This window comes from Myotis yumanensis, unplaced genomic scaffold (genome assembly GCF_028538775.1).
Source record: "Myotis yumanensis isolate MYYU_CA2020_CCGP unplaced genomic scaffold, mMyoYum1.0.hap1 SCAF_22, whole genome shotgun sequence".
In the NCBI taxonomy this organism is placed as follows: domain Eukaryota; kingdom Metazoa; phylum Chordata; class Mammalia; order Chiroptera; family Vespertilionidae; genus Myotis; species Myotis yumanensis.
Genome location: NW_027223773.1, coordinates 15,378,256 through 15,390,978, shown reverse-complemented (window position 1 = coordinate 15,390,978; position 12,723 = coordinate 15,378,256). Strand labels below are relative to the sequence as shown.

Sequence of the window (12,723 nt, the reverse complement as noted above, 5' to 3'; positions counted from 1 at the left end):
GAGTATTATGTTAAGTGAAATATATTAGACAGAGAAAGACAAATACCATATGATCTCACTTATATGTATAATCTAAACCAAACAAACAAACAAAAACAAGTCCAAATTCATAGATACAGAGAACAGATTGGTTGCCACAGATAGAAGTGGGAAATGGGCCAAATAGGTCAAAAGGTAGAAACTTCCAGTTACAAAATAAATAAGTCATAGGGATGGGCTACAAAGTATGATGACTATAGATAATACAGTATTGCATATTTAAAAGTTGCTAAGAGATTTTAAAAGGTTTCATAATAAAAAAATATTTGTAACTGTGGTGACAAATGTTAACCAGACTTATTGTGGCAATGATTTTGCAATATATACAAATATCAATTATTATATTGTACACCTGAAAGTAATATGTTATATGTCATTATATCTCAATTTTTAAAAAGCTTTAAAAAAAGAATGTTACCAGATAAACACCATCAGAACATCAAAAGAATACAGCACAACCAACTAAAATTTCTGTCAAAAATGCAAGGATTAAAATAGACACACAAAACAAAATGTAAGGAGAGTCCAGTATTAAAAAACTATTAATATAACTTGCCATTATTAATAAATCAAAACAATAAAACTCATATAATCACCTTCACTGATGCTAAAGACATTGATAAAATTCAATATCCATTAAAATAATTCTTAATAGAATAGAAATAGAGGAAACCACTGAAAAAATACAATAAACTAAAAGTTAAATGATACACCTAAAGTAATGCTTAGAGGAAAATCTATAGGGTAAATGCCTATACAGTGGGGCCTTGACTTACGAGTGTCCCGACTAACGAGTTTTTTGAGATACCAGCTGTCTCTCCGCCGATTTTTTGCATTGAGTTGACAGAGTAGTTTGAGTTAATGAGCTCCTTAATGAGCTCGGTCTCGGAACGAATTAAATTAGTAAGTCAAGGCCCCACTGTATTAGAAAAGAAGAAAGATCTCAAATATACAACCTACCTTTCCACTTTAAGAAACCAGAAAAGAACAAATAATACCCAAAGCAAGCAGAAGAAAAAAATAATCAAGATTAGAACAGAAATAAATGAAATAAAAAACAGAAAAACAATAGAAAAAAATGTGAGAAAACCAAAAGTTCTTTGAAAAGATCAACAAATTTGACAAACCTTACCCTGGCAGGGTAGCTCAGTTGGTCAGAGCATTCTCCTACACCAGTGATGGCGAACCTATGACACGCGTGTCAGAGGTGACATGCGAACTCATTTTTTTGGTTGATTTTTCTTTGTTAAATGGCAGTTAAATATATAAAATAAATATCAAAAATATAAGTCTTTGTTTTACTATGGTTGCAAATATCAACAAATTTCTATATGTGGCACCGCACCAGAGTTAAGTTAGGGTTTTTCAAAATGCTGACACGCCGAGCTCAAAAGGTTCGCCATCACTGTCCTACACCAAGGTTGCGAGTTTGATCCCCAGTCAGGGCACATACAAGAAGCAACCAATGAATACATAAGTAAGTGGAACAACAAGTCAATGTTTCTTTCTCTCTCCCCCTCCCTCTCATCAATAAAATAAATTGACAGCCTGGCCAGTGTGGCTTGGTTGGTTGGAGCATTGTCCCATGCATCAAAGGGTCACAGGTTCCATACCCAGTCAGGGCACATACCCAGGTCAAGTTGCTATGTGTCTCTCTCACATCGATGTTTCTCTTTCTCTCTCTGTCTCTCCCTCTCCTTCCCTTCCTCCCTCTTTCCTGCACTCTCTTAAAATCAATGAAAGCATATCCTCAGGTGAGGGTTCAAGAAAAAAATAAAAAATTGACAAACATTTACCTAGATTGACCAAGAAAATAAAAATACTTTCTTAACCTATAAAACACATTTCTCTCCATTCCAATACAAAGGTCAGTATTCAATGTTTAAATATTAAAAACATTCTCATTAAAGTGAGAAATATGTCAAAGATGTTGACTGTCACCACTTTTTAAACTCTGTTTTAATGGAATTAGCCAATTAGATAAGAAAATTGTAAAGAGAAGACAAAACTACCATTATTTGTAGGTAATATGACTGACCCAGAAAACTCTAAGAAAATCAACTATAACTGTTAAAAATAATAAGATAATTTAATAATGTGGGTGAATACAGGTTGATATAAAAAATATCTTTAAAAAGTCACTATCTTTTCAATATGTAAACGATAACTGGTTAGATAATAAACCAGAAGAAATATCCTATTTATGACAGCAAAAATGACCAGAACAAAAGTATTAAATACCTAGGAATACACTTAAGAAATGTGTAAGACTGCCCTAACCGGTTTGGCTCAGTGGATAGATCGTCGGCCTGCGGACTAAAGGGTCCCAGGTTCGATTCCGGCCAAGGGCACATCCCCAGTAGGAGGCGTGCAAGGAGGCAGCTGATCGATGTTTCTCTCTCATCGATGTTCCTAGCTCTCTATCCCTTTCTCTTCCTCTCTGTAAAAAATCAATAAAATATATTAAAAAAAAAAAAAAAAAAGAAATGTGCAAAACTGACATGAAAAAAATGTTAAAGTCTACCAGGGACATCCAGGCTTTTAAATAGGTGGAACTACAACCAGTTCGTGGGTCGGCAGTCTCACTGTAACGTGTCAAACCCATACATTTATAATGTTAGTGTAATACCAACAAAACTGCCATCAAGATTTTTTTCCTAGTCAGGTTGAATCCAAAGTTTACATAGAAAAAAATGTAAAAGAATATTTAGGAAAATCTAAAAAAAGAGTAAGTAAGAATGTCTTATAGACATTTAACCAAAATATAAAGCAATATTAAAACAACTTGACACTAGCACATAGAGACATAGTAGACATAAAGAGAGAAAGCCTAGAAATAATCCCAAATATAAACAGAAGTTTGCCTCGTACTGCAGGCAGCATATTAAATCAATGTATAAATGATGGATTACGCAGTAAATGTGACCAGGACAAGTAAGTAGTCCTCTATGGTGGGGGTGGGGGGGGGGGGGTATAATCAGGTTGCAGTCTTACCTCATTCCTTACTCCAAAATAAATTCCAGATGGACCGAATATTTAAATATTTAAAAAATGAAATGATATAAGAAATATGAGAGATGGGGCGGGCTGGAAGGGGTTAAAGGGGGAAGAAAAGGGGGCATATGTAATACTTTCAACAATAAAGATTTTAAAAAAAAGAAATTTGAGAGAATTCTAGAACTATAAATTTTAGACTAGAGAAGAAGGTCTTTCTGAGCATAAACTCAGTAAATCATAAAAAGGAAAGATAGTTATATTTGACTCTTAAAATTTTTATTCAATCCTGCATGGTGAAAAATACAAAGTAAAAAAACAAACTAAAAAATAAAAACCTACAAACTCTGAAGAAAAGTATAGCCAATATAAACAGCCCAAAGGCTAATATTCTTAATATATACAAAATCTTACAAACTAGTAAGAAAATAACTGCCCAGCCAGGTGTGCTCAGCAGTTGAGCATCAACCCAGAGATCAACAGTTCGATTCCCAGTCAGGGCACATGCCCAGGTTGCAAGCTCAATCCCCAGTGTGGGGTGTGCAGGAGGCAGCCGATCAATGATTCTCTCTCATCACTGATGTTTCTATCGCTCTCTGTATGTTGGGAGTTGTTAAGCATAAATAATAACCAATTTACTATAAATTATTATCAGAAAAAGTGTTACTTTTCTTTCCTTTGAATTACTGACCCAGATTTTTAAATGGCTCATTGGATATAGTAAAACTATAGTAGAGATCCCTTGTTGAGTATGGGGAAATATATTCAAACTATTCGTGGAAACAGAAATTATTCCAACTTTTATGAATTGACTTTGCTGGCACTACCTTCTAAAGTTTCAATGTTAATACCCTTGTAGCCACCACACCTTTCAATCAGCACATGGAAAACGAAGTGACTGCACAGGGCACAGGGTTTCTTTGGGGGTGATGAGAACGTTCTAAAACTGGTTGTGCTGTTTGCTCAATTGTGCCTACATTAAAACCACTGACGTGTCCCTTTAAATAGGTGAGTTGGATGATACATGAATTATAGCTCAATAAAACTGCTAAAACATAAAAAAGCAGGGCTCTGGAGACAGGATCTGCCACTTTAGTAGCAGCCTTCACTTCCTAGATTTGTGGCCCTGAGCAAGACACTTCTGTGTCTGTTTTCTCACCTGAAAAATGGGAGATAATATAATAGTAACCTATCTCATCAGGACTGCTCAAGAGCAAATCAACACAATACATATGCTGGGGAGGGGTAGGAGTGGGAGGCGAGGGCAATGGGGGGCATCTGTAATACTTTCAATAATAAAGGTAAATTTAAAAAACAAATAAAGGGATATGCCCCAGCCAGTATGCTCCGTGGTTAGAGGGTTGGCCAGGGAACCCACGGGTCGAGGGCTCTCTGGCCCAGGGCAGGTCCCTAGGTTGCGTGTTCCCCGCCCTGGTTGGGTGTGTGTGGGAGGCAACCACTTGAAGTGGCTCTCTCACATCAATGCTTTTCTCTCTCTCTCCTCTTCTCCTCCCTTCTTCCTTCCACTCTCTTAAAAATCAATGGAAAAACTATCCTCAAATGAGGATTAAGAACAAACACACAGACAGAATATAAGTATTTAGAGGCTGAGTAGGAGGATAAGGGAACAAGCCATGTCGTGTAAATACAACTTGAAAGAACTAGGCACGTTAGGCTAGAAACGACAATCTCAGAAGTCTCATCTCAGAAGCACAAAGGACTGTAAGATAGTCTAGAAGGACGATGTGTCTGCAGAGCAAGGCAGTGGATGAGTTGGGCAGGATGGTTTTATAGTCAGAGACTAAAGTTTTCTGAATGCTTGGAAATTTTCCTAAGAAACAGCTAGAGGAAGAAAAGAAGTTTTAAAACAATCCACTTTAGAGAGTTGTTACTCAAATTATCCTAATAACACACCTCTCCTAAGCCAACACAGGAAAAAGTTATTTAACTATTTCTTATATTCATTCAACCTTGTATCCAACACCTACTAAGTCCAACTATGCACATTTTGTATTATTTCTATTTTCTAAACTGAAGTTTAGATGCTTATGTACATTTGTTATTAAAATTTTTCAAAATATCTTTTTGTCCATTTTACAGAACATAAGCATTTGTATTATTTGAGATGATCATAAAGGCATGGAAGGCGTTTTAAGTGCTTGGTAGGGCATGTTGCTGGTCACTCCTTTAATCCCTCTGATGCCCAATCCCTGGCTGAGGAAATCGCCTCTGCTATGACCCACCACACTGAAGTCTCCAGCACTCGGGGGAATGAGCCCTGGCCGGTGCTGTTCCTTCAGTGGTTCCATTCCCAGTCAAGGGCACATACCTGGGTGGCAGGTTTGATACCCACCCAGTAGGGGCTCGTGCAGGAGGCAACCAACTCTCTCACACTAATATTCCTCCGCTCCCCCCCCCCCCGCCCCGCCTCTCTCTCTCTCTCCCCCTCTCTCCCCTCCTCCCATTCTTCTTCCCTCCCTCCCTTCCACTTGATCTAAAATCAATGGCAAAAATCCTTGGGGTGAGGATTAACAAAACAAACAAAAATGACAGGGAAGTAGGGAATGACTTTCAAAAGATAAAAATCTGATAGGGAAAAAAAAAATCACATCATTCTTTTTTTAATATATATTTTTACTAGATGCCCGGTGTACAAAATTCATGCACTGTGGGGGGGGGGGGGGGGGGCGGGGGGAGGGCCCTCAGCCCAGCCTGCACCCTCTCACAATCCAGGACTGCTGGCTCCCAACCACTTGTCTGCCTGCCTGCCTGATTGCCCCTAACCGCTTCTGCCTGCCAGACTGATTACCCCCTAACCACACCCCTGCCAGCCTGATCGATGCCTAACTGCTCCCCTGCCAGCCCGATTGCCCCCAACTGTCCTCCCCTGCTGGCCCAATCACCCCAACTGCCCTCCCCTGCTGGCCCAATCACTCCCAACTGCCCTCCCGTGCCAGCCTGGTCACCCCTAACTGCCCTCCCCTGCAGACCTGGTTCCCCGCAACTGCCCTCCCTCTCCTGCAGGCCTGGTCGCCCCCAACTGCCCTAACCTGTCGGCCTGGTCGCCTCTAACTGCCCTCCCCTGTTGGCCATCTTGTGGTGGCCATCTTGTGACCACACGGGGGTGGCCATCTCGTGCGAGGGTGTGATGGTAATTTGCATGTTACCTCTTTATTATATAGGATTGATTTCAGAGAGGAAGGGAGAGGGAGAGAGAGATAGAAGCATCAATGATGAGAGAGAATCATGGGCTGGCTGCCTCCTGCACGCCCCCTACTGGGGATCAAGCCCACAACCAGACATGTGCCCTTGACTGGAATCGATCCTGGGACCCTTCAGTCCGTAGGCTGACGCCCCATTCACTGAGCCAAACCACCTTGGGCCACATTATTTTTGAAGTTAATATTTCCTTATCCAATTTTCATTCATTGCTTTGATTCTTACATGTCCACCATGACTTTTTAAAAGATGCCAGCCCCAGCCAGTTTGGCTCAGTGGATAAAGCATCAGCCTGTGGACTGAAAGGGTACATGCCCGGGTTGTGGGCTCGCTCCCCAGTGGGGGCTGGGGGGAGGGCCTGCAGGAGGCAGCTCATCTCCATGCCAAATTCCAAACTGATTCCATATTGCCAAACCCATTTGCTTAATATCCACTATCTCCATTCTTATAAGAAAGTGTATTTGTAAGACTGAGGACTGGCTTTCTACTCTGGTTTCAAGTCCATCAATAAAATAATAGCATTTTCTAGGTAACTACAATAGCAGCTAAGGTGGAGCACTGATTTAAAGAAAAGAACTTGTTACTCAAAATGTAACAATAAATATAAACTTATTACGCTGAGCAGTTGCTCACTTCCTATCACATGAAACAAAATTTTAGCACACACATACCTGTGGAACCATTGCAACCCTCTGGTTTCTTTTAGGTGATCTTGTATTTATTTGTCTGTCGTCTTCATCAGAAAAGAATCGACTTCGTTTTGAATTTCTGAAAGGCTATGATATAAATTATTTTATTTCATGAAAAGACTGAACACTTCCCATTTTTGTTCCAAAATATAATTCTATATAGGAAAGTACAGCTAACTCTAGATTATTAGCAAGCAGTACAGAAGGATGAAGTATAGGTGATACAAAGTACAAGTGATCTCAGATTTAGAAAGTAGTAAGATACATATTTATGCAAAATGTTTACAAATAGAACACCTAGCTGATGATTAAAACTGGAACCCAAATCAAGCAGCTTTGAATGAAGACAGGAAAATAAATTCTGGAAATTCCAGTTCTTATTATGTTGGTGTCTGGGTTAATGCCAGCTGGGTCTATCACATATGTCTGTTGAATAGGGCTGGGCTAGGGCAAAGTTACTAGGTCACTCTAGACCAGGGGTGGGCAAACTTTTTGACTCGAAGGCCACAATGGGTTCTTAAACTGGACCGGAGGGCTGGAACAAAAGCATGGATGGAGTGTTTGTGTGAACTAATATAAATTCAAAGTAAACATCATTACATAAAAGGGTACGGTCTTTTTTTTTTTAGTTTTATTCATTTCAAATGGCCGGATCCGGCCCGCGGGCTGTAGTTTGCCCACGGCTGCTCTAGACTCTAAATCTAAATGTATATAATATACTAGATCTGAGGTCAAAAATTATTAACTGGAAAAAAATTGTTAACTGAATTTCCATTTATAAATAAAAATATGAGATACCTATAACAGATACCTGATAAATGCCTGTAGAACTAAAAAAAACTTAAGTGCCCAAAGTATATCATATCCTTAAGGGTCTATAATATGAAAAATTTTACAGTCCATTCTAGGTTCAGAGGTCTCATTAAAAGAACAACAGAAATAATATCCCATAGTACCTGCATCCTTTTTCAAATCCTTCTTCCACTATTCAAGACAGAGCTTCATGCCTATTTAGAAGGGAGGGAGGTACAGAGAGCTAGCAACATATGGGCAGCATCCAATTGCGTCAAGGTTAGAGGTTAGGATCCTTGAAATTAAATCCACTGAGAGTCTCAACACTCCATAGCCCTGGCTGGAAGCCCTTCTCCCCTGCTTCCTCCCAAGAGGAGGAAGAGAATGATGGTGACAGAACTGACGGAAGTATAAAGTCCTGCACATTCACTGTGGTCAGTTGTCCAGGTACAGTGACCACTGCTGTGTATCCCAGCTCAGGCTTGTTTCAGGACTGATCCCTAACCTCCTGGGCAGGGGAGGAGCAGAGGTCCCCCAAATCATTAGTCCTGCCAACTATACGCTCACCTCTACTTCCCACCCCTAAATGCAGTTACCCTTGACCTACACAAGATTTTACTATTATACCACTTATTTATATATCTTTTTGTAGGGACCAGAGCCATGCAAATTTTACTATCTAATAAAAGCACAAGTTTGGGTTGTTGGAGTTTTTTTGTTTTTGTCTATTTAAAAAAAAACTATAATTACTTAACAAATGCTTAACAATGACCAGATTATCACAGACTACAAATTATTTACTTATATAGGATCATATACCGCTCAATGGCACTTAAAGACTCAAATGCTTGCCCTGGTCGGGTAGGTAGTTCAGTTGGTTAGAGCCCCTCCCTGATATGCTAAGGTTGTGGGTCCGATTCCCCTGTTAGGGCACATACAAGAAGCAACTAATGAATGCATAAATTAGTGGAACAACAAATTGATGTTTCTCTCTTTCAAATCAATCAATTAAAAAAAACCCTCAAATGCTTAAAGGTGAGGGAAAACCTTGGAAAATTTTTACTGTGCTATAAGAACTTGCACATGACAATAATACAAACAATTTAGCTATCATATTCTAAAAACTAATTCCTTACCATTTCCACAGCAGAGCCTGTATTCCTGCCTTTCCAAACAGGTGTTTTTTGTAAAGAACTGAACTTTTCATTCCATGTGTTAGATAAGCTTCCCTCTGTAATAAATAATTATTACTAATAAGATTTAGGTTTAGCTCAAAGGATTTCATACTATGAACATTGCCTTTTTAATAATAGCAATATATCTGAAGTATTTCCCAAGATCAAAAAAATACACTGATCATAATAACTTTAGTTTACTTCAAATGAAAGGTCTCTTCTGTGTGTGTTTTTTGTTGTTGTTGTTGTTTTGGTCAAACTCTAAGTAACTTGGCAAGGCAAGGCAATGCATCTTGAAAATATTAAATTTTCTTATTAAAACATGTGTGGCTTCTTTCTTTTTGGTTTTTAGTAATTCCTCTATTCTAATTTTCCAAGAACTATCTCATAAATACAATCTAATCAAAAGCAGGCGATGAAAAAAACTTCTTCTAACCTTGAATTTAGAGTATATTTCTAAATGTTTTCTACTTCAGAATATGAACCCTTGATATTCAAAAAACGAAATGTGTGATGTTTCTGTTTTCCTTAATTCTAAGAAGTGTCTTGAGTTGTATGCAGAAGAGATTCAATCAAGTGGCTAATTAGACATACTATGAAAAGAAGGGTGAGTTTAACTTTTATAAAAAGGATATCTTTATACAGAGAGAAACAGAGAATCCTGGGATGGATATACCAACGCAGTTAGCTTCATTTCCTTCTTGCTGCTCATCAGCATTTTCTAATTTTTCTCTATAAGAAATTTTATCATGTGTATCATACATACATATAATATACACGGATATATGTATTTTTTTAAAAAAAGTGATTTTACTATTAAGGAAGAATATGAAATACTTTTAATAACTATAAAGTATTTCATAATAATGAAATACTTTTTTAATAAGTACAAAAGAAAAAAGGTAGGATGGGGTTGATCTTGGTAGGCAAATAAATTAGGGTAACTCTGGAAGATAAGTGTTCTCAAGCCAGAGGATTTAACTTGGTAAATCACCAACTCAAAGCACAACACAGTAGTTTTAAAAATTAAAAGTACTAATGAGGCTTAGAATATCTAGCTTAGTTCCAGATGTACTTACCCAGTAGAATCTTGCTCAAAAGGTAAAACTTCAAAATGAGTTATATTAAGAGGGTTGGTCTAATGTACTACTTACAGAAAGAAATAGTAAGACCAAGGAACATTTATCTTTTTTCTCAGTAAAGGAAGTTATTATTGTTCTTTTATTTTTAAGAGATTTGCATTATTACTTAAAGGCAAGATTCTTAAAAAATAAGCTATTATGCAAAAATATAGCTTAACATAATTGTTTAATGAATGTTTAATTCTAGGAGGAAAAATTCTTAGTAATTTCTAACATCCAAGGACCAATTTGTGACAGCATATGAATGTAAAATTGTCACCAGTGAAAACCAGTACTGAAAAGCTATAATGAATCATAACTCAGAAGAGAGAAACACTAACCCACATTCATTCAATGAATTAAATCTCTAGCTTATGCCATACCTAGAGAACCAGGGTGGGACCCTTACCTTTTAAACTGACAAGGGCTTTTGCTGAAGAGCCTGTAATTAAAACAAATCACTATTATTCCATAATCAAAGTGAGAGGAAAAAGAACTTGATTGGAGTAGAAGCAATCCATTTAGTTTTAGATGTTGAGTTTGAAGTGATGGTGGGATGTGCAATTAGAAATAACTAGTAGACATTCAACTCATAAGGTAAGGGAGAACTGGAGAGACATCTGGGAGTCTTCCTGACGTTGTGACAAGTGGAGACCTTTCCCAGGGAGAAAAATGTAGAAGGGGAACGAAGACGACTTAAGGACAGACACGATTCTGGATCTTCATCTAGAAGTGTGCTGGTGCTGGAGAAGGAAAAGAGAAGGGAACCGACATTTACGGAGGCAAAGACCAGAGGCAATACAGGGGGAAACAGAAAGGGTCCCGACCCTGTCGCAGCAAGTCCCCTGGGCGTGCAGAATGCTGCTACGGGCAACACTTAAAGACCCCGGCTGCAAACGGAGTTCAGGAAAGGCAAGGGGGACTAGCATAGAGTTGGAGGGGTTCACTGGCTAAAAGAAACTTCAGTGCACGTTAGAATAGTCAGGAAGCTCCTCCAGCACAAAGAATCTGTACGATTAATAAAGGTCCCTAGGGATTCTGGTGCAGGTAACCCGCAGGCTCATCTGAGAAACACTGAGCTACTGGTGTGAATCAAGGATAGGATTTTTATGAAAAAGGGAGAGCACTAAGTTGAAAATCTCTGAATTGAATATGTGAACTGCAAAGAAGTCTAAGTCATTTGAAAAATAATAAAGGGTGATCTCTGTCACTTATATGTGGCATCAAACAAACAGACAAACTCAGATAGGTACAGAGAAGAGGCTGATGGCTGCCAGGGCGGGGGAAATAGGTGGAAAGTACAGGCTTCTAGTTATAAGACACATACATCTGGGGATGTGACGCACAGCATGGTGACTACAGCTAACAATACTGTCACATCTGAAAGTTGCTAGAACAGATCTTAAAAGTTCTCATCACAAGGAAAAAACTTGTAACAATGGATAGAAATGGGTGTTAGCAAGACTTAACTGTGGTAATAACTTTTGCCCTATATATATCTATAATAATGAAAGTGTAATATGCTAATTAGACCGGATGTCCTTCTGGATGAAGTTGCCGCAGTGGGGCCGAGGCAGAGGTGGGGGGTCAAGGCAGAGGCGGCTACCGCAGCAGCGGGGCCAAGCCCCTTGCACAAATTCCGTGCATCGGGCCTCTAGTGTGTGTGTGTGTGTGTGTGTGTGTGTGTGTGTGTGTATCAAATCATTACGCTGTACACCTCAAACAATACAATGTTATGTCAATTATATCTCAATTTTAAAAAGAAATTAACAAGAGAAAAACACCCTTTCAATGCTCCAAAACAGAAGTTATTCATAGAATTATAGATGAACAAATCTTCTTCTGTTTAGAACACCTATTATTTTCTTTTACTAGTCAAATTATTCATCATTCCTAGTTTTCAATTTTGTTTTATTTTATAACCAGCTACTTTCTCATCTCAGTTACTGTGACATCCATTTATATTTATAAGACTACAATCTAAGCTCAGACAGTAGTGAAGCTATTTGAAATGTGGTCAGTTATTTGCATTGAGAAAAGACAATTTTTTAAATGGCATGTTCAAAATGTGTGTCAACATCTTTAAGGAGCCACTACACATATAAAAATTGATAAATAAAAGATAATCTCAGGGGATAAAGAAAGAAGAACATGAACTTAGTACAGAAATCAGTGAAGAAAGATTCTCGGTGTTAAACAGAAGTAGCAGTAAGTTAGGAAACATATAAACAAACAGACCTGAACTGAGAAGCAGCAGATACAGTATTGCCGATCTGGCTAGGAAACATTTTTATGCATCTCAGATCCTTAGACCTCACCTGACTTTTCCTCCAGGGGCAGCAGAACAGACAACCCATCAACATCAAAGCCACTGCTGCTTTCACTACCCTCTTGCCTAGATGTGGAGAATGGTTAACAGGACAACTGAACAGCTTCTGATGGCAAATTGAAGCTTAATGACCAAAGGCAGTGACGCTGTGGGGAGAAGTTGGGGAGAAATGCTGTCAAGTCTTGCTAAGAAACTTCCAACAACACAACAGAACAGAAACAGTGGTGGGCAGGACACATCCCCCAGCGTGGCTACCGTGAGACACATGGTTCCCGTGAGAAAAAGGAGCGACCCTGCACGCCTTCGGGAGTATGTACGGACTGCCAACGCATCCGGGCCCTGCTATCGGCACATGGGATAGGACA

General features: G+C 38.8%; 1 protein-coding gene across 5 annotated transcripts in view; it reads right to left on the bottom strand.

The window, feature by feature from the left end:
• The window catches only part of LIN9 (lin-9 DREAM MuvB core complex component), a 66,559-nt gene that overhangs the window by 49,403 nt on the left and 4,433 nt on the right, over positions 1-12,723 (bottom strand). For 2 of the 5 annotated variants that reach the window (XM_070401277.1, XM_070401273.1), the window contains exons 2-4: positions 10,439-10,471; positions 8,870-8,964; positions 6,924-7,028 (exon numbers count right to left, since the gene is read on the bottom strand). In XM_070401277.1, the coding sequence (XP_070257378.1) occupies positions 6,924-7,028; positions 8,870-8,964; positions 10,439-10,471 (233 nt within the window). Of the gene's footprint in view, positions 1-6,923; positions 7,029-7,897; positions 7,949-8,869; positions 8,965-10,438; positions 10,673-12,347; positions 12,605-12,723 lie in introns of those variants that run through there. The other 3 variants (XM_070401275.1, XM_070401276.1, XM_070401274.1) reach the window with 3 other exon arrangements.